Below are 21,327 nucleotides of genomic sequence, written 5' to 3' on the forward strand. Positions count from 1 at the left end.
GGGTTTAGAGGAGAGCTGGCATGAGGACACACCAATAAACGTCGACTTCCAATGTTCTGAAATGTGTTTTTTCACCTAAAATATATTAGACATTCTCCATATCATTAAATGTAGAGTATCTTCATTTCTTAATGGCTTAGTGTTCCATTGTATAGATGCTCTATAATTTAGTTATCTAATCCCTTACTCATAGAAATAAAGGTTTTTTTTCCCAATTCTTTGCTAAGCAGCAATTAATGTCCTTATTCATACCTTTCTTTTTCTTTCTTTCTTTTTTTTTAATAGAGATGGGGTCTTCCTCTTGCTCAGGCTGGTCTCGAACTCCTGACCTCAAGCAATCCTCCCGCATCGGCCTCCCAGAGTGCTAGGATTACAGGCATGATCTACCATGCCTGGCCCTTATTCATACCTTTAATCATTTGTTAGTTTTTGTTTTTTGTTTCTTAGGATAGATTCCTAAAACTAGAATTGCTGGGTCAAAAGGTATGCATATTCAAAATGTTAATAGATACTAAATCAGAAGGGATCAAGATTTACAGGTTCTGCAGCTTGCACGATTTGGGAGTTACTCTTTCTGAAAAAGAATGTGAAACTATAAATAACAAATTTAGTGCAAATCGAAGATTCATTTAGAATAAGAGTAGAATTTGCTACAAATTGCTAGAAACGTGAAGGTTCTTTTTTTGAGATCTCTTTAAGAAATTTGCCAGAAAAGCTGACATATATGTTGATTTGAAATCATCTTCTCCTCTCCAATTTCCAGGAACTCCCAGCACTAGGGTGGTAGAGAGAAGCCAGTTTGGGGGGGAGATGCTGAAGCATAAATTTCATAGGCTTCATGGCATTTGTACTCCTTGTCCTCTAAAAATCTTGTGCCAATTTACGCTCTGGTGTATTTCTCTACATCCTTGCCAACATTCTGTATTAGTTATCATTCTTGCTTTTATGTTGAAATTCATAGTCATTTTATTAATCGCCTCTAGTTGGGGAGCTTTATTTAGGCGCTACTGAATACAGCATTATAATCTAGTGCTGTAGCTTATCCTGGGATAACCTCTCCTACTGACTGCATGAAGCCAACAAGAACACAGATGGGCTCGGATCGCAAGGATGAACTCTTATTTAGCTGAAACTGCTTTCTAGTACTGCCTACAGGTACTCTTTGATAAGGACATACATGTCACGGAATTTCGAAATTAAATATAGACTCCTCTAGCAATCTTTGGTTTGGGCAGAGGATTACTGATTGGTTATATTTTCTCCTCTAGTAACTTTCCATTTATTACGGTCTTAGACAGGTTGAATTACTTTCAATATATGTACTTACGGGATTTTTGGAACAGCTTTCTGGCCCAGTGGCATAATAATCCTGATGAATTTTTAAAAGGATTGAGTTTGAGCTGCTAAAGGACCAGAGACTAAGTCTCTCTGCCAGCCCCCACACTTTCTTTCTCTGCAAACACACACGCGCACACACACACGCCTTTGCCAGTATTTGAAAATAAGTTGCAGACATCATAATATCAATTTTTTTTATCTTTGCTTATGTCTTGGGGATCAAATGCCTCGTGGTTGTTTTGCTTTGATTTGTGACATGGGCACCTCTGCCTGTGCTTAGGACCATTCGTCTTCCATCTTCTGTGACTTCGTGGCAGATTTGGTCAGCATCGTGTTCCATGTGTCAGGGTCACTTGGTCTGTTTTAGTGGAAAGCTGTTTGCAATCAGTCAATGAGACTGTTTTCATCAACTTTTTTGACAAGTTACTTAACTTTTCTGTCTCAGTTTCTCCATTTGTAAAACAGAGATAAAAACCACTTACCTCCCCAGAGTTGTTGGGACAGTTTGCCTAGAAAACCTGTGTGACAGCATTGCAGAGGAGGTACTCGATGTCCCCTTGTTCTCTTCTGTTTGTGAACCCTATAGAGCTTCCCATCTCTGCCTTCCCATGCAAGAGAGCTTATCTTTTTCATACAGCAGCATCATTACACTCCTGTCTTGTCATTAAAAGTCTCTGCAGCTGGGCATGGTGGCTCACACCTTTCATCCCAGCTCCTCAGGAGGTTGAAACAGAAGGATCACTTGAGACCAGGAGTTTGAGTCCAGCCTGTGCAACAAAGCGAGACCCCTGCTCTTGACCTGGCCTCGAGCAATCCTCCTGCCTCAGCCTCCCAAAATGTTGGGATTTCAGGTGTGAGCCACTGCACCGGGCCTCTACAAACATTCTTGAAAATTGCATTGTAAAGCAGGTAGTTTGCAGGTGGGGTCTAGTTTCCTGCTGGAGCAGTACCCCAATTAGGGGCTGGCTTCTGGACCTCACTGGAACCTTGTGTGCAGTAAGCCATATTCTAAGTGAGCAACATGTCATGAATTTCTCTGTGCTCCTGAACCTGGAGAACTTGCATCCATGCATGAAACTGGTTGGTAGGGCTGATAGTCGCGAACTGTACAGAGACCATCTAAACTACTTTATTATTGATTGAAATTCTCAGGAAGGAAAATCCCACTACATTCAAAATCAAAATTATTTCTTTTCTTCGTTTCTAGGACAGAGATCACAAACAGATGTGTTTTCTCAGCTTGCCCAGCATTATTTATTACTGTGTGTATGTATTTTGCACAGAAGTGCTATGTGATACTTTTATTTTTCTGACAGACTGTCAAATAGATACTATAATCTGTTGCTAAATTTAGTTTATTAATTATGACTATATTAACACTAGCTTAAGCCCTAGAAGGGTTTTTTTTTTAAAAAAAAACTTTGTATTTATGTATATGATAGATTCAGAAAAGTATACATATTTTAAGTGCTTGCTGGATGAATTTTTAATAGACAGAACATAGCCATTTAACCAGTGCTCAGATCAAGAGACAGAACATGACCGGAAACCAGGAGCTCGATCATGACTTCTTTGAGGTCATGAGCCCCCACCCACTAGCCACTCTCCTGACTTCTAATGGCATAAATTAATTTTGCCTGTTTTGTACCTAGAAGTGGAATCAAACAGTATACCTTTTTCTATCTGGCTTCTTTCATTTAGCATTATTTTTATGAGATTCATTTGAATTGTTGGATGTAGTCATAGTTCATTGTTCTCATTGCTACATTAAATTACAAATAATAAGTCATCATTTATCTATTCTACTGTTGATGGGCATTTGAGTAGTTTCCATATTGGAAATGACACAAATATCCTAATACTTATCTTTTGCTGAGCATATGTGTGATTTCTATTGGATATATACTTAGGAGTGGAATTATGTACATTACTTTTTTAAGTGTACATTCAATAGAGTTCAGTATATTTACAGACATGTGTAACCATCACCACAGTTAATTTTAGAACATTTTTATCACTTCCCAGAGAAGTCCCATACCTCCCTATCCTCCCATCCCTCCAGCCCTAAGCTACCACTAAATCTACTTTTCGTCTCTAAGAACTTCCTATTCTGGACATTTCATTATAAATGGAATCATGCTGTTTTATATGGTTAAAAAACAGGAGATAAGCCAGGCACAGTGTCACATGCCTGTAATCTTAACTACTCAGGATGCTGAGTCTTGAGCCCAGGAGTTTGAGGCCAGCCTGGGCAACATAGCAAGACCCTCATCTCTAAAAAAAAAAATAAGAAGATGATCAAAGTAGATTTCATGAATCACACGGTTTATTGCCATAGAAAGAGATTTTTAAAAAATTTTTGTTCACAATGTTTAAAGTGAGAACAAAAGAACAAATCTCATAAGAAATACACTGAATAGAGGAGCTACCTTAACCACATAGTGAGTTCCAATTTTGTTAGAGTCTAGTTATTAAACTCTAGTTGCTCAACTAGGATGAAAGCAGGCCTCTGTGGAAAGTAAAGCCTAACTGAAGTTTGAGACATACCTTTAGATAAGAGATTCTCGGATAGATGGCTTAACCAACACCGCAGAGATCCCCGAGGATGGTGCCAGAGTTGGTGGAAATTAGCTTAGGAAATGAGCTCAAAACTGTCAGGGTGTGGTCCTGGCTCAGCCTGAGCTTTCAATCTTCAGAGACTTGTCCAGGCAGCATAACCCTGCCACAAGGGGTCTCAAAATGTCTGTCCAACTCTTGGGTTTATGTATACAGTCATGTGTTGCTTAACAATGGGGATACAGTCTGAGAAATGTGTCATCAGGCAATTTCGTGTGTATAGGTGTGTGAGTGTGTATTCAGGGAGGCAAAGGGAGACAATGGTTTTTGAAGGTAAAATGGTGGCTGGGCATGTTGGCTCACACCTGTAATCCCGGCACTTTGAGAGGCCAAAGTGGGAGGATTGCTTGAGGCTAGGAGTTCGAGATTGCAGTGATTAATGATTGTGCCACTGCACTCCACCCTGGGTGACAGAGCAAGACTCTGTCTGTAAATAAATAAATAAAAGTAAAATGAGGCAGGTTACATACATTGCTTTGAAACAATTATGCTTGGCTATAAGGATCCATGTTGGACAGGTGGTTGCTGGGCAAATGTCTTCAAGAACTATTTTTTGTGTGAGGTTGCAGTGGCCTTTGTGCAAGGTTGTGGTTTTGGCAGAGTCTTTTGTGATAATTCTTGCTATCTGGCAATCATGTGTGAGAATCCTCCCTTCGTGGTCTTCCCCAGCTCCATTTTGTCAAGGTTTGACAACAGAACTCCATTTTGATTCTGACAACTTTTACATAAGCTACGTATGTTTTGGGAATCATTTCAAAGCTCCATGACACCTATAATATATGGTCTTTTGTTACTGGCTCCTTTCACTTAACATACTGTTTTCAAGGTTCATCCATATTGTAGCATATATCAGTGTTTCATTCCTCCTTATGGCCAAATAATATATTCCATTATATGGATGGACATGCCACATTTTGTTTATCCAGTCATCTGTTGCTGGACATTTGGGTTGTTTCCACCTTTTGGCTATTGTGAATGGTGCTGTTGTAAACATTCATGTACAAGTTTTTCTTTGAACACCTGTTTTCAGTTCTTTGGGGTATATACTAGGAGCGGAATTGCTGGGTCATATGGTAATTCTATATTTAACTTTTTGAAGACCCCCCCACACTGTTTTCCACAGTGGTTGAACCATTTTACATTCCCACCAGCAATGTATGGGGATTCCAATTTCTCCACATGCTTGCCAGCACTTGCTATTTTTTTTTTTATTTTTTATTTTTTTTGCCTTCTTAGTGGGTGTGCAGTGGTATCTCATTGTGGTTTTAGTCTGCGTTTCATCTGCTTGTTGGCCATTCATAGATCATCTTTGGAAAGATGTCTACTCAAGTCCTTTGCCTATGTTTTAATCAAGTCATTCTGTGCATTATCATTTTTTTTTTCACGTCAGACGGGTAATGTGCCGACGCCGTAACAAGATTTGAGGGAGGCACATCTCACGCATGCGCGTGAAAACCCAATCATCATGCTTATGAACTACAAAAGGATCGTGTGCATTATTTTTAATTCAGTCGTTTGGTCATTCCTTGGAGCACCTCTTATGTTCCCAGCACTGGGGATAAAGCAGCGAACACAGTAGTTGCCAACACTGAAAAGTCAAGAGACTTCTAAAACAAATAAGATAAAATTCCTTGTTCCTGACCCCTCTTCTGAGATCGAGGCCTGAATTCTCAGGGGCTGGCTGTCTGAGGGCACCTGTAGGTGAGGCTGTGCTTTGTCTCGTCACAGTCCCTACCTGGCTTCAGTCCTACCTGGCTCCTGAGGGGTTGGATTTTACAATACTCAATCTTTGAGTTGAGAACAACTTAAACTGCTGGCTTTTCTCCAACTCCTTAAGCTTCCCATCCCACATAAAAAAAAATAATAATAATTTCTTAAAACCAAATCTCTTTAAGAATAGAAAAAGAAGTGACCAACTACCCTGCCACACCCACCAGGCATTTGCGGTGTGGGCAGGAAGGAGAATCCATTTGTTTGTCCTTGGGCTTTTGAAACGATGGGTGGTTCCTGCATTTATGAGCAAATTGCATTGATACGAGTTTTTAGAACCCTTTTAACTCCTTGGAGGAGCCGCCTGTTTCCACCTCAACCCTGCCCTACCCCAGGCCTGGTTTCCTGGGATAGGTTAGTAAAAATTGTGGAAAAATAAAATCGAGGTTAGATCATTGCTGATGATCAGATTGGAGATAAATCCCAAACAAGAAGGAAGTGCCTATGCCCGCTCTGTTCAGATCTGCGGGTGGACGTGGGCAGGCGTAGCTGTCACACTCAGGGGAGGTTGTGCTGGATTCTGTGCTTCTGTTTACCAGCCAGGTGGGCCACTTGACGTCTTTGCACTTCAGCTTCCTTCCCTGTAGAATGGGAGTTCATAATTCTCACCTGCATTTTTTAAGAATTAGATTACTGTGTATCAAAGTAACCTAAACTGAGACTGACTTAAAGAAGATGGGAGTTGCTTCTTCTGGGAGACAGTCAGTCTGTGGCTGGTTTTGTACCCCCTCCTGTCAAGGCTCCGGGCTTCTTTTGGCCTGTTGCTCTGTGGTGCCCAAGATCACCATGTGGTCTAAAATGCTACCATCCCTTTGCTGTCACAGGCAGAATTCCAGCCAGAGGAAGGAAAAAGAGAAGTGCCTTCCCTTTTAGGATTCTTCCCTGAAGATGCACAAATTACCTCTCTTTAAACCCCACTGGGGCCAGGTGCAGTGGCTCACGGCTGTAATCCCAGCACTTTGGGAGGCTGAGGCGGGAGGATCACTTGAGGCCTGGAGTTCGAGATCAGCCTGGGTAACATAGTGAGACCCTGTCTCTATTTTTAAAAAAACAAAAACAAAACAAAACAAAAATAAACCCCATGGGCCAGAACCTCACCATTTGGCTAGACCAACCGCTGGGGAAGCTTGGAAACATGGTCTTTATTCTGCACGGTGTGGCCAGCTAAACATCTGAGGGGTTGTTATTAAAGCAGGGGCTGTTGGGTTTCTTTGTCACATCACCTATCAGAGTTGCGGCGAAGTTAAAGAAGATAACACATGTGCCAATTGAACTGGGTTTTTTTTTTTTTTTTTCACCTATAAATCAGCCTGTTGATTTCTCAACTAGACATTCCAGAAGGCTGCTGTTTGGACTGAAACGTGTGGTGAATGAATGGAAAACTAAGTTCCAAACCAGATAGGACTCCTGATCATCGGGAGACTAGGAAGATGCTTGTTGTGAAGAAGAACCCCTACCTTTCAGTGCCTTGTTGACAACGACACCAGGAAAGTGGCCAAGATTTGCACTTTGCTGTGCAATCCAGGTGCTGTGCTGTGGGAGGTGGCCTGCCAGGCTGTGAGGACACTGGTTACCCACTGAACGTGGAAAGTGTAGGTAGATTCAGGATTCGTCAGTTGTAAGCAACAGAAACCCAACTCAAATGGGCTTAAATTTAAGGTGGAAATTTACTGGCTTTTGAAAGTGAAAAGTCTGGAGGGAGGTGGATGTCACAAGTACCAGGGTCTAGGGATTCAGACAGCTCAAGATTAAGTCTCGAGGTGGCCACAGGAAGCTACCTCAGAAAAGGGCAGACTTGGGGCTCCGGTCCCGCAAGGCTGAGGGCTATCTCCAGGGGCGTTAGCCTCTCTGCTCTTCCAGGCTGTCTTGGCCTGAAGGACTAGGGCTCCCACATTGGGGAAGTCCCTGAGCAGACAGCAGACATACCCCCAAGGAACCATCCTGGCCCCTGTGACTGAAGTCAAGGATGGCCTGAGGAGATGTGACGTGAGACACCAAAGGGTCTCAGCCAGCAGCACACCTGAGATGAGACCTCCCAAGGGCTGGGCTTGGCGAGGCGGACCTTGGCTCCAGAGCTTCCGCAGTGCCCCTCCACGGGATGCTCCCCGCTGCCTGCCTGGGCCTGAAGCCCATGTCAGACCCGCCCCTCCATCAGCCTCTGGTGAGGGGACGGTGGTCTCCCCACATGTGCTCCCTCCTGCTCTGTTCATCCCAGAAATTGTCCCCCACAAGGCATGAGCAGTCAATCAACAGAAGAAATACATGGTATTTCCTAGCACGACAGCTGCAGAATGAGCTGTTGAGGGCCCGGTCAGGAGCCTTGAACAGTTCCACCTTCTCCCCTCTAGACGTGGTCTGATGCCGCCCCATCCCCAGGAATCATGGTCTAACTTAAGGGTTGCCTCACCCATGGGAGATCCAAACCCCAAGGCTGACTTCCTGCCCTTTCCTGGGGAGAAGGCTCTTGTCCTCCGGCTACTCTTCAGCTCCTACTCAGGGGCAGCGGCTTAGAGCCTTGGCGCAGACAACCTGGGAAAGGCAGCAGGTAAATCGCCCTGCTGAGACGGAGCAAAGGGGTGACTTGGGAGGGGGAGGAGCTGCATCACCTTGGAGGCTGCGCCCTCCTGATAAAACCCGTAGAATAGCACAACGCAATGAGTAACCTTAATGGAAACTACTGACTCTAGTCGATGGTAATGTGTCCATGTTGGTTCACTAATTGTAACAAACGTCCCACCTTAATGCAAGAGATTCATAACAGGGCCAACTGTGCCCGGGGTGGGTGGAGTGGCTCAGTTATTCCGTTAATGCTAACACTTTACTAAAAAAGCCAGGTGTGGTGATGCTCACCCATAATCCCAGCTACTCTGGAGGCTGAGGTGGGTGGATTGCATGAGTCCAGGAGTTCAAGACTGGCCTGAGCAACATAGGAAGACCCCTTTTCAAAAGAAAGAAAGGAAAGAAAGAAAGGAAGGAAGGAAGGAAGGAAGGAAAGAAGAAGAAAAAGAAAGAAAGAAAGAAAAGAAAAGTGTACTAAAAGCATTTATTATTTAAAACAAAAACAAAAAAAGGCCCCTGGGAAGACCAAGTGTCACATGGCCTGCTTAGGACTGTGTGTCCTCACTTGCCAGCCCTAGGTCGCAGTTGCTGAGCTCCCACCCAGACCTAGGCGAGAGTGTAAACAGGCCTCAAATTCTGTTCCCATCAAAGAAGGTGCCCCAGCTTCCAGGCCTTCTAGGCTGTCACGGGGTGTGTGCTAGGCAATCTCTGGCTGGACTCCACATAGAATTTCCAGGGGCCAGCTGGGCTGAGGACCACCCCCTTGGAGGCCCACTCTGGCTGGGAGGGTGTGGAGGTTTGGGGAGACATGCAGGGTTTCCCTTCAGCAGGATGAAGATGGGAAGAGGACCGCTTGGCAAGTCTCAGCAGTGAGTGGCCCTGAGAGTCCACAGACTGCAGGGACATGTGGAATTGGGTGAAATTACAGGGGGAGAAGCAGGTAGAACTCAGGTTGGTAGTTGTTGAAAGTGGGGGGTGTGGGAGGAAGAAACACAAATCTGTCCCGTGTACCCCTAGGGGAGAGTAGATTATCTTCCTTTTGTTCCCTTCCTTGCTCAGTAGTCTTTATCCATGAGTCGAAATGATTTGTTTATATCCCTTCCTTCTCCTACCACACTGTGACCAGTTAGAGGGCCAGCACCAGTGTCTTATCCCTCTTTATATACCTAGCACCTGGTACAGGGTGGCACATAGTAGGTGCTCACTAAAGCTTGCTTGATTAAATGAGTCAAAGGCAGGTTGGGGTGGCTTGGATTGCCAGGAGGGTTGCTGTCAAAGTGTGGTCCATGGAATCCTGACCCACTTCCACATCAGGATCACGTGGGAGTCTTAACAATCCAGGTTGCCCTGGTCTAATCCCCAGAGGTTCTGAATGAGCAGGCATTGGCGGGGCCCAGGAGTTTGTATTCTTTGTAAGCTTCTGAGATAATTCTGATGCAGCTATCCATGGACCACATCTTAAAAAGCTGTCACCTGGAGTGGGGAGTGACACTGGTTGAGAAACTTCCTTCTGATGCCCCTGGAGGATGGAGGGAGGTGGGAGGGATCAGTCCATAAACATGGACTGGTATTAACATCCGTCCGTCCCTCTTTAAATCGTTAATGATGTGGGTCCACTTGGGCCCGTGGGTAGAGAAATCCCCTAATCCAGGACCTGGAGTTTCTGGGCCCATCTCATTCTGCTGGGCTCTGCGTTCCCAGATACGGATGCTGTGGTTTCAGCTGGGTTCACGTTCCAGTCACCCCCCACCCCATCCGAGTCCGTCAGCAGGTCAGTCCCTTCTATGGTAAAGGCCTGTGTGGTCTGGCCCTGCTCACCTCTCACATCAGTCCCTCTTGCTCTCTGTGCTAGCCACAGGGCCTTTGCACAAGATTTCCTCTGCTGGAAATGCTCTCCTCCACCTTCTCTGCTAGTTAATACTTCCTCAACCTTCAGCTCTCAGCTTAGACAAATCTTCCTTAAGGGAGCTGTCCTTGAACTCCAGATTCCCTTTTACAGGTGCTTATAGGACCATGGTCCCTTCCATATTTCAGTTTTATAAACATGCATTCATCATTACTAAGTTTGATTGCACTCTCCCTCTTTCCCACCAGACTCTCAGCTCTGCAAGAACGGGGACTGTATTTGATTTTGTTCATTTTTTAGCACTGGGCTTAGTGTGCGGCGTGTGTTTCCTAAGTATTTGTTGGAGGAATGAATTTTAGCTAATTACTCTGCAGGGCTGAAGAGGCCATAGTGTGAGTGGCCCCAGGGCCCAGGTCTAAGAGGGGCTGCCCTAACCCAGCTCAGATGGGACAGACGGCAAGAGATTCATAACAGGGCCAACTGTGCCCGGGGTGGGTGGCAGATCCTGAGATCCTGAGCCTCTGCCTCTGATGCAACGGGGTTGGGGGGCAGGGTTCACCCCATCATCTGCCTGGTGGCTGCCATTTCCTGCTTTGCCAGGCTGTCCCCACCAACAGGGAGCTGATATATCGAATCCCCCACCCCCACCCCCAGGGACAGTGAGCTCCTTAGGAGAAGGACTGTGGCTGATTCTGTCTCTAGTCCTAGCACTTTGGCACATATGAGTGCTCAATGAGCGTTTCGAATGAATGGATGAATGAATGGTCAGTACATGCACGGGCGGATGGTTAAATGCCTGTGGACCAGAGAGCACTTCACCATTCCCAAGGCACCTGGCACTTGGCACCTGGCAGCCTGTGGAAGAACAGGAGCCTTCCAGCTGCCTCTCCTAGCGCCTCCATGTGCCCTCTCAAATCCCTTTCCTATTCTGTCTTTGACCTTCAAGCCCGGAGGAGAGAAGCTGGCCCACCAAGGAGCCCAGAAACCTAAGACCTTGACTCTGGGTCCAGGCATGGCTTTATTGGTTCCTCGGGAAGGACCCCAGTGACCTCTTTATTCTCTAAGAGGCAGGGGTGGAGGGTGAGGGAGGGCCCCTTGCCCCCAGCTTGGGGTAAGCTTGCCCTGTCCTATTGCCTTGGGGCTAGGCTTGAGGCCGGGAGGGGAGGGGGGATTCTAGGCTAGCAAGAGGATCTGGAGAAAGCCTAGCAGTCTGCAAAACGTTGTCAGCATTCTAGGTCCAGCTGGGTGTGCCACGCCCTCTGTTCCAGGGAGGCCCACCTGGTACAGTGCAGCCCATAGCTCCTCTCCCTGCAGTTCCAGAGAGGTGGATCGCACCTCCCCACTGCCCATCGGTGGCCTCAGCTACATTCGGGGCTGCACCAAGATTCGTCTTGGCAACAAGACTGTGGGCCGGTGCCTGGATGCCACAGCACAGAGCGTCCCAGACCAACAGGCCTTGGTGGTCCTCCACGAAAACATCAGGTTGACCTTTGCTCAGCTCAAGGAGGAGGTGGGTCCTGACGTTCAACCCTCAAAGTGGGCAGGTGTGAGTCCCCAGGCTGCACTGGCTGGGCGGAGTCAGGAACGCAGGCACCTGGCTAAGGGGCAGTGTGCTGGGGCTGCCTGAGAGCCCCAAGGGGGTGGCAGGACAAGGGGACCAGACTGAGGCAGAGGTGGCCTGGATGCCTCCTGCGTCAGCAGCTCCTGGGACACGTATTAACCGTGTGTATTCCGGGCTCCTCTGCACACCCACCGAGGCCTGGGAATCTGCCTGTGCCTTTGCTCCCAGTGATTCTGATGTGAACCCCTGAGCTACACACTGAGGGTGGGCATCATGGCCCCTTCCTGCTTGCCCCCGTCTCACCCCTTGTGCCCATCTGTTTATACCAGGTGGACAAAGCTGCTTCTGGCCTCCTGAGCATTGGCCTCTGCAAGGGTGACCGGCTGGCCATGTGGGGCCCCAACTCTTATGCATGGGTGCTCATGCAGTTGGCCACCGCCCAGGCGGGCATCATCCTGGTAAGGAGGGGCTTGCTGGGCACAGCTGGAGGGGATGTCATTCCAGGAAGCCCCTCAGCCCCTCAGCCCCTTGGCCCCAGAACCAAACCAGTGCCTGGCTGGTTTCAGACCAGGTAGTGCTTTCTCCTGAGGTCGACCGAGGAGGCCTTTAGGGGTAGGGGGATGTAGAGTGCTATCCCTGTGCCTCCTGAGGGTATCCAGGCTGCAGGGGGGACCGCGGCAGATTCACTGAGCCACCGTGGATCAGAGAGGGTGTGGTATGCCGTCATACATACCCTTACTGTTTCCACCAGGTGTCTGTGAACCCAGCCTACCAGGCTATGGAACTGGAGTATGTCCTCAGGAAGGTAGGACACGTTCCTCGGGGAGGGGCCCAACTGGGGCCTGACACCAGGGCCTTCCAGTTGTCACAGAGGCTGACAGGGGTGAGGGAAAGCATGCAGGGTGGGTGACGTGCAGAGTGTCCTTCCTTAGGCTGTGTGTGGTTGGAAGGAGGTCTCAACTCCACTAAGAGAGTGGTTGGTCAGTCACAAAGCTGGCGTGAGTATTGGCATGACACGTGTGAGTCAGGGCAGTCGTGTGTGTGTGTGTGTGTGTGTGTGTGTGTGGTGTGTATGTGTTTGTATCCTGGTATGTGATGTATATGTGTCTCATGGTGTGCTGCATGTATGCTTGGGGCTGGTACGTGTATGTATTTGTCTTGGAGTGCGCTGCCTGTGTGTGTGGGAGGCGTGTGTGTGTAAGAGGGTGGTGCATGCCTGTGTCGGGGTAGTGGTGCATGCATGTGAGAGAAAACAACTGATGAGCAAGGACTCCCCCACAGCGCCAGTCTGGGGCTTCCTGCTGACTGCAGGTGGGGGGCCTCCCCTTTCACAGGTGGGCTGCAAAGCCCTCGTGTTCCCCAAGCAATTCAAGACCCAGCAGTACTACGACATCCTGAAGCAGATCTGTCCAGAGCTGGAGAATGCCCAGCCAGGGGCCTTGAAGAGTCAGAGGTGAGTGTATCCTGGGTTGGGGGTGCAGCATGTAGCACGCCTGACTCCCTCACCCCCTACCCAACCTCAGGGACCGGGCTGGCGTCTCCCTGCACCCTTCCTTAGCCCCTCACCGTTCTCCCATCCCCAGGCTTCCAGATCTGACCACAGTCATCTCAGTGGATGCCCCTTTGCCGGGTACCCTGCTCCTGGATGAAGTGGTGGCGGCGGGCAGCACAGAGCAGCATCTGGACCGGCTCCGGTACACCCAGCAGTTCCTGTCCTGCCATGACCCCATCAACATCCAGTTCACCTCGGTAGGGCAGAGGTCTCCAAGCATCAAGCCCAGGCTGACACATGACCCCTGCCCCTGTGCCCCATCCACAGGAATGAGAGACAGCAGAGGAGGTCAGGAGAACAGGCACTCTCTGCTGAGACCGGCCAACAGCTGTCCTCTCTGCCCCAGAAAACGCCAGCAACTGGTGTCCTTGTTACATGCCCCCCACCCCAGCCTCTCACTCCCAGTACAATGGCAGATTCACTGAGCCACCACGGGTCCGAGCAGGTGGAACCTGTCCCTCATTTAGCCAGTGGGGAATCCAAGGCCCAGAGAGGGAATTTGCCCAAGCCCACGCAGCTTGAGGGCAGCAGAGTCCTCTGAGCCACATTGTGGGCATGAGGACAGACACTTTATCTTCTGCATTTCTGGACCCTGACACCTGGCCAGTGGTGGACTTTTTGCCTATATACAGAATGGACAGGTGGATCCGGGACAACAGTCCTGGTTTCTGACTCCAAGTCCAGTGCTCTTCCAGGCAGTGGTGCAGGGTGGGAAGGAGGTGGGGAGAAGGGAGGCCAAGCTGTCACCTGCTTGTCTTGTCAGGGGACAACAGGCAGCCCCAAGGGGGCCACCCTCTCCCACTACAACATTGTCAACAATGCCAACATGATAGGGGAGCGCCTGAGACTGCATCTGAAGGTGAGGCGGTGCTGGGCTCAGGGCAAGGCTGCAGGGAGGGGACTTGCTGGGACCCCGTTGCAGCTAGAGGAACTAGCTTCTGGGGCTTCTGGCTCCATGATAGACCCAGCCTCCTGTCTCCATCTCCAGACTCCAGAGGAGGCGCGGGTGATCCTGCCCAGCCCCCTGTACCACTGCCTGGGTTCCGTGGGGGGAACAATGGTGTGTATTATGCACGGTGCCACCCTCATCTTGTCCTCTCCGATCTTCAATGGCAAGAAGGCGCTGGAGGCCATCAGCAGAGAGAGGTGGGCATCGGTGGACAGGCTACCCTCGGGCTCGTGACACCCTCCTATTCCTCACCCCTGTGCCCTGATGCCTCCCCCCAGCCAGCAGACTTGGGGATGTGGGTAGCAGGGGACCAGTTCCTGCCTCAAGAGCTTCTCTTGCCTGTTCCCCACAGCTTCAGCCTTGGCCCTTGCTGTAGGTTCTTGGCGGGGTGGGTGAAAAGAGGGAGTTCTCTTCTACTTCCAAGCCTAATTTTGAGAACCACCCCCCTACAGAGGCACCATTCTCTACGGCACCCCCACCATGTTTGTGGACATTCTGAACCAGCCAGACTTCTCCAGTTATGACATCTCGTCTGTACATGGAGGTGGGATGGGGCTGCTTCCCCCCCAAGGAAGCTGGGTGAGCTAGATATGCACCCAGACTTTTATTTAGGGGGCAGAAAGGGCACTATAGAAACATGGGTGGGAGGGAGGCAAATCCCCATTGTCCCTGGACACCAGCCCAAGGCCAGCTGCCAGGTGTAGCAAAGGCTCAGGGGCCAGGGGAGAGGAATGAGCTGTAGGTGGACGGGCTCCGCTGGGGTTGGAGAGCTGCGTCAGCCCTTTCTCTGATTCAGGTGTGATCGCTGGGTCCCCTGTACCCCCAGAGCTGAGCCGAGCCATCATCAACAAGATGAATATGAAGGAGCTGGTGGTGAGTGGTGGCTGGGCAGGGCTGTGGGCAGAGGGCAGACCAGGCCTGGGGTGTGGACAGACTGACAGGCACGGGGACAAGCCCAGGCCAGATCTCCAAGGGAGATCCTCTCAGCCAGCCCTCCTTCCAGAAGCAGATGTGAGAAAAGACGGTCTGACCTCATCAGCACCTGGCAAGTCAGGGAGACAGGTGGCAGCACAGTAAATATCATACATACATACATTTATATTTATAGAAATTCCGGGGAGAAATGCAGCAGGAGGGGATGGACAGCAAAGCACCGGTGTCCTGCTAGAACGTCCTGGCAGGTGGGGGTGGCAAAGTTGGGGTATGGGCTTATGACCCTTTTTGGAAGCAAACGCTGGGCAAAGATTGATGTTTGTTTTCACATGGCAGGGAAAGAGGAGCAGCGGAAGGACAATTCTGGAAGGGTGGCCATCCTGATGACCACTCCATTCTGGTTCCAATGGACTTGATGGTCTCGGCAACAGCTTCTCTGAGAGGAGCCGGGGAGGCATGATGGCTGGGGAGGGGCTCTGTGTCCTTCCCAGGACACCGTCGGGTGGAGCTGGTTGGTGGGGGAGTGCCTGAGGCCCACTGCCAGGACGTGTCTAGGTACAGGCAGCTCTGTGCATCAGCAGAGGCTGTGGGGAGAAGGTGGCGGTGGAGGTGGGAAGGTCAGTAGTCTCTCCGGCAGAAGGCAGAGGCCAGTCACCAGGACTGGCTGGGTCAGGACCTGCAGTGAGGCAAGGATCGATGTCAGGACCCCAACATCCCAGATGATGGTTGGAGAGACGGTGGAGTATCCTTTCCTCCCTTAGAGGGGGGCCCAGTCCTGCCTGCCCCTCCAGGGGAAGTGGGCATCCCGGGAGATACCAGCTCACTTGCTGGAATCTCCAGAGAGGGAATGGGGGACCTGTCCACCTGGCCCCACCTGCTTAATGGCGGCCGGCTTTCTTGGACCTCTTGGTGGGGAACTTGCAGCTGCGGAAGGCGTCTGTGTCACGGATGTGCTGGCCCTTGAACTTGGCAGGGGAGGCACAGGTGGCATCTGGGCGGGAGGCCTTGGCTTCCAGCCACCTAAAGAGACAGAGAGTTGCTGGGGTTGGGAAAGAGATGTGGGAGTGCTGGGGCAAGGGACAGTGAGCTATGGGGTCAGAAGTGACCTGGCCCCAGGATAGTCTGGAGCTGTCATCTTCATTTTACAAATGGGGAAACTGACACTTCCAGAGTCCCACGCCTATTAGGTAGCAGATCTAGGATGTATGCCCAGGATGTCTTAGGGCAGGGCCAGTGTGTCTCCACTGCATCTGTGAGGGCGGGCTCTGGGGGTGACATAGGGGCATTCTTACCGCCGAAGGCCCCGGAGCTGGCAAGTACACTTCCAGGGGTTGTTGGTGAGAGTAAGGGTCTCCAGGTTGTCAAAGGGGAAGTTGGAGGGCAACTGGTTCAAACGGTTGTTCTCCAGATGGACATGTTTCAGCGTGGTCACACCCAGGAAGGCACCATCTGAGAACTGGGGAGCAAGGTGGCATGAATGAGCACCCGAGCCCTAGTGTCCAGCCTCTCCCAACTCAATCACCTTGGAGGTGCAGGGTCCTTCCTGGACATGAGCAGTGGCATCTTGAGGAGTTTCCCAGTTTTCAAAGCGGTATGACCAAGTGGTCTCAGATGATCTAATCCACACAACCCCTTTTGAGATAGGTGGTGTTATTTCCAATATGCAGATGGGAAAGTGGAAAAAGTTCAGTCCTTTGCCCAGGGTCACACTGGCGCATAAACAGTGGCCACAGGACCACACCCAGGCCCTCAGCCACTGGCATCGCTGGCACCACACTTCCTGCACAAACACTGGGCCTGCTGAGACAGCCAGAGTTTGGTCCCACAGCCAACTGGTACACAGTGAACCCAGTCCGTGTTTGGTGGAGTGGGCAGTGGGCCCGGACTCCCCACAGCCCCAGGGTCCTGGGACTTCCCCCAGCTCTGTCCTCACTGCTCCCTTACTGCCTGCCAGACGCTATTTGTGGAGCCATCTTGGTGGAGACTTTGGCCAGGTTGGATGGCTCCAGAGGAAATGTTCTATTGGTGCCCACATCTTGGCCCAGACGCCACAGTTTCTGTCTGGCCTCCTCTGCCCCAAATCAGCCCCTGATTCTCTGCTCTGCTGCCCGCTGGAAGACCACTCTGGCACTGGTGGGCCACAGGGGAATCTGATTTCAGCTGGGGAGGGGCTGGGGCTGAAGAAGAGCTGGCTAGACAGGCTCCATGCACTCAGATAAAGGTTGGCTGCTGCCCAGGTAGGATTCTGCCCACATCTCCATGCCTGCACCCTCTCCTGTGGCCCAGGTTGGGGAGAGAAGTTCTCTAGTAACCAAACTGTCCTCTACTCACACCTCCTGGCTGAAATCCCTGTAACCCTCGTCCCCACCCAAACCTCTTGGCCGAAGCCCCAAGAGGATAATACACCGGAGTGATTTTCCAGTCCCAAGGAAGGGATTCCACTCCGATCCAAAGTAGCCCTACCTGGCCAGACATCAGCATCCCAGGGGAGAAAGGACTGAGTGAGGATGCACACAGGAGAGGGGTCTGGTGACCAGGGCAGGCAAAGGGCAGTCAGCAATCTGGGGTACAGTGAGGTGACAGCCAGTCCTCCCTGTGGGGAGATAACTGGGGCCTTGTTGCTCCTGCCTTTGCCCCCCATGGACCCACGGGCACCATGCCTGCAGCCTGGGGGAGCCCTGGGTCCCCATCCTTGACCTCCCTACTCAGTTAAAATGGACCTGAGGATGGGATGACTTGCGTGTGTATGTGGACCAGGCGGGGCTGTCCACCCATGGGGCATGGAGGAGGTCTTCCTCAGATATTTGCTCCCCGCTCACTCCCCAGGCCCCCCTCTACCTTCGCATACACGCACAGCCCCCACCACGAACAGGGTCTCTTTGTGGGCCTGATTTGCTCAGCGCCTCTGGAAGGCTCCTCAATAAACAAACCTTCCTTTATGGGGTGGTAGGTTTACCGGAGACGGGGAAAAACAGCAGAGGAGGGGCGGAAGGCGCAACAGGAAGAGGTGGCTGCTGCTCACAGTGGGGGGTTTGGGAGCACTGGAGATGCCTCCTAGGGGGCTATTTGTGGGGCCAAGGCAGCCCCACTTCTTTTATAAGTAGGCATCCTAAAAGGGTAGTGGCTGAAACTAGCAGGGATTAGGGTGGGGATGTGACAAGGTGTCAAAGCTCCTCACCTTGCAGATAGCCAGAGGGACAGGGAATCTGGGGGTAGGGGATGGTGCCAGCTGTGGCCCTGGCTCCTGGGGTCTCTGGGGAGGGAAGAAGGAGCCAGGGCAGAGCTACCACCTAGGAGCTCACCTTCTCCAGGTTGGTGTTGTCCAGCCAGAGGGTCTCCAGGTATCTGCCAAAGGACTGGAAGGCATTGTCAGGGATGCTTTTCAGGGGGTTGTGGGACAGCTTCAGCTCCTCCACCACCCTCAGCTTGTTCAGAGCAGCAGAGGGGTAGCTGGACAGCTGGTTCCTGTCCACGTGGAACTTGGCCAGGTTCTCCACGTCGTCCAGGGCCCCGGGCTGCAGTGAACTGAGTGTGTTTTCCGATAGGTAGAGCCAGCGCAGGTCCTTGGCGCCCTGGAAGGCGCCTGAGCGCAGCTCACGGATCTTGTTGTTGTTGAGCTGCAAGATGAAGAGGTTGACCAGCGGGGACAGCAGCCCCCGGGGCAGCTCAGTCACCTTGTTGTGGTCCAGGTAGAGGTAGGTGAGTTCGGTAAGGTCGTCGAAGGCACCGGGCCGCAGCACGCGGATATCGTTGTGGGACAGGTACAGGTAGATGAGCTGTTTGAGGCCGCGGAAGGCGCCAGCAGCCACCTCGCGGATTTGGCAGTGTTGCAGGTGCAGCGACACGAGGTTCGGCATGGCGCGAAACGAGTTGGCAGCCAGCACCGGGAAGTTGTTGCGCTGTAGGTTGAGCAGCTTGGTCTTCTCTGACACCTTGGGGATCTTCTGCAGCCCCACCTTGTCGCAGATGACATGCTGCAGGTCGCCGTGGCAGTGGCAGTTCTGGGGGCAGGCGGCCAGCGCCGGCAGCAGGCCGGCCAGGAGGCCGAGGCTGAGCAAGAGCATTGGGCGGGCCATGGCCGGGACGCCGGGGCCGGGGCTGGGGGCAGCGACGGCGGCGGGGCGCGGGCAGCGGCAAGTCCTGGGAGCTCGGGTCTCCTGCCCTATTTATACGGTGGCCCTGACCACAGCCGGCGGCCTGAGCCAACTCCTACGTGGAGCATCGAGGCCACCGGGCTTAACTCCCTCGCGTCCAGAGATGCGCTCCCGCCCTCGAAGGGGCAGGGGGCGGGAGCCTTTCCCCCAGCTGGCGACCGTGCGTGGGGACCTGGGGCCGTGGCCCCCGACCCCGCCCTTTGCTCCGGGCTCTCAGATGCGGCTCCTCTCCCCACCGCCTTTCCTCAGGCTTTCCTTGGGGGGCGGGGGGGCGGCAATGGGTGTGTCTGGAGCCCCGCATATACACGGGAGAGGGAGAGAGGGAGGCGTTCCCTGAACTTATTTGTTTGCTCAAGTTTGAGCCTCCACGCATCCCGCCCCCCTTCGGCCAGGTGCCCTGGCCGCGGCGGGAGGAAGCGGGACTGGACGGCCGGACGCGCGTCTCGCCGCGGTCCGCCAGCTGGCGGCGCTTTAATGGGGCTCTTGTACCGCGCCGGCCGAGCGTGCGAGCCGCTGTGGCGTCGGGCTCCCCCTCCTGGCTAGACACTCCCAAGCCAAGCCTCCGTCCCCACCCTTGGGCTCAACCTTTGGCCGCTCTCCCCAGCCCTGGGCTTGCGTTTCTGTCCCCTGCACCCCATCCCCTTTTTCCATGGCCGAAGGCTAAGCAGGAGAGTGGGAAGTGGGCGGGGAGTGGTCCGCAGGAATGGCAAACGCACCTGGAGGCCACAGGCGACTGAACAAGCACAGTCGCACCATGACCCCCTCCCTAATCTCCCCAAAATATCCCCATCCCCTCATCCCCAACCCCAGTGGTCAGGACCCACCCCTGAGGGGTCTCAGGGTGGCGGCCGAGTGGCGCCAAGGTGTACTTGGCAGAGGCCACCCTTGGACAGTCACCCCAGGACTGTGAGGACGGGTAAGGGGGGCCAGGACTAGGGGGCCAGGTCAAGGGACAAGCCCTGGACAGCACAGGCTGCCAGACTCTAGGTTCTGTGGGCAGCCCCGCCCCAGCGGCCAGATTTCTGAGTGCCCATTCGCCAGCCACGATGTCCGGATTCCTGTGGAAAGGGGCTGGTGAGCAGGCAGGGTCACAGCCCAGGCCGGAGGGTGAGCTCCAGGCTGCCTGGCACAGGGTATTGTCTGTCCGGGGTGTGGGGGGAGAAACCAGAACCCAGGTTGAACCGAACCCCAGCTGTGCCAGAGCCATGCCAGCTCTGCTGCATCAGGGGACGTTCTGTAGGGGCAGGGGAATGGAGAAAGGTCCGGTGTCTTTGCTGGCTGGAGGGGACCTGGAACACAGGGTAGATAGCCCCTCTCCCCTCACGCAGTACCCAGGTGTGGGGGCCTGGTCTCCAGGGCTGGCCCTTCTCCCAAACCCCTCTCGCCCCTGGCCTCTGGAATAGGGGTCATACTTGGTCTAGAACATTCCCTGCTGGTCTTTAGGCTCCTCCAAGGCTGGTTCTGGTTTTTCTGTTGTGCAGGATGTTCCAACCACTGGAAGTGCAAGGAAGGGGGGGAGGTTGTGCCACTGGCTTTTTAAACCCCTGCTTTGGCTGTATCTTTATTTTGATGGAAATAAATTCACAGGAAATTCTCCAGAGCTTGAGGGGCACCTACCCCAAGGCCAGGCACTTGTCCCGGGTTTTGGAGGAGGGTGGGGTGTGTCTGTGCCACTCCCAGCTGGGCCAAGGCAGGCTGGCTTTCTCATCAAGTTTATGGGGACTTTGGCTTGAAAGCGGGGCGGGGGGGATGTTTGGCCTGAGATCAGGAAGGTGGGGCTAAGGCAGCCTGGGGATGTGGGGCAGAAGTCTGGGATGTTGGTAATGTCAGGAGCCACAGGCACAGACATGTGGCTGCTCCAGGGAACAGCACTGAGAGAGCCTGAGCTAGCAGAGAATGGCTCCCCTGCTCTCGATTTTACTTCAGATCTGGGCCCCCTGCAGAGATCTAGTCTGCTCACCGTCCCAGCGCCTCTGCCTTGTGACCCTGAGCCCTGCCAGTGATGTCTCTGCCCCACCATCCAGCTGCCCTCCACTTTCCCCTATCTCT

At 52.1% G+C, this 21,327-nt stretch overlaps 2 protein-coding genes across 3 annotated transcripts in view; one reads left to right on the forward strand and one right to left on the reverse strand.

Moving 5' to 3' along the window:
- ACSF2 (acyl-CoA synthetase family member 2) overlaps window positions 1-21,327 on the forward strand; it is a 37,103-nt gene that overhangs the window by 12,415 nt on the left and 3,361 nt on the right. The window contains exons 2-10 of the mRNA XM_012662560.1: window positions 11,444-11,639; window positions 12,020-12,148; window positions 12,442-12,495; window positions 13,025-13,143; window positions 13,274-13,439; window positions 14,006-14,101; window positions 14,231-14,388; window positions 14,644-14,735; window positions 14,988-15,064. Coding sequence (XP_012518014.1) covers window positions 11,444-11,639; window positions 12,020-12,148; window positions 12,442-12,495; window positions 13,025-13,143; window positions 13,274-13,439; window positions 14,006-14,101; window positions 14,231-14,388; window positions 14,644-14,735; window positions 14,988-15,064 — 1,087 coding nt within the window. The remainder of the gene's footprint in view (window positions 1-11,443; window positions 11,640-12,019; window positions 12,149-12,441; window positions 12,496-13,024; window positions 13,144-13,273; window positions 13,440-14,005; window positions 14,102-14,230; window positions 14,389-14,643; window positions 14,736-14,987; window positions 15,065-21,327) is intronic.
- CHAD (chondroadherin) lies at window positions 15,266-19,286 on the reverse strand. Of its 2 annotated transcripts, none has more exons than XM_012662573.1 (4): window positions 18,427-19,246; window positions 16,417-16,580; window positions 15,999-16,144; window positions 15,266-15,800 (listed from the first exon to the last, which is right to left on the reverse strand). In XM_012662573.1, exons 1-3 carry the CDS (start codon window positions 19,198-19,200, stop codon window positions 16,003-16,005), a joined length of 1,080 nt encoding a protein of 359 aa, XP_012518027.1. In that variant the 5' UTR covers window positions 19,201-19,246; the 3' UTR covers window positions 15,266-15,800; window positions 15,999-16,002. The 2 variants fall into 2 exon arrangements, with proteins under 2 accessions (XP_012518027.1, XP_012518035.1); XM_012662581.1 differs by having other exon boundaries at window positions 15,274-15,800; window positions 15,989-16,144; window positions 18,427-19,286.

This window comes from Propithecus coquereli, unplaced genomic scaffold (assembly GCF_000956105.1).
Source record: "Propithecus coquereli isolate 6110/MARCELLA unplaced genomic scaffold, Pcoq_1.0 Scaffold119, whole genome shotgun sequence".
In the NCBI taxonomy this organism is placed as follows: Eukaryota; Metazoa; Chordata; class Mammalia; order Primates; family Indriidae; genus Propithecus; species Propithecus coquereli.

Coding starts and splice junctions, on each gene's coding strand:
- CHAD (XM_012662573.1), bottom strand. CDS start 19,200: ATGGCCCGCCCAATGCTCTTGCTCAGCCTCGGCCTCCTGGCCGGCCTG. Junction 16,581..18,426: donor ACAACACCAACCTGGAGAAG/GTGAGCTCCTAG, acceptor CTTGCTCCCCAG/TTCTCAGATGGTGCCTTCCT. Junction 16,145..16,416: donor CAGCTCCGGGGCCTTCGGCG/GTAAGAATGCCC, acceptor CTGTCTCTTTAG/GTGGCTGGAAGCCAAGGCCT.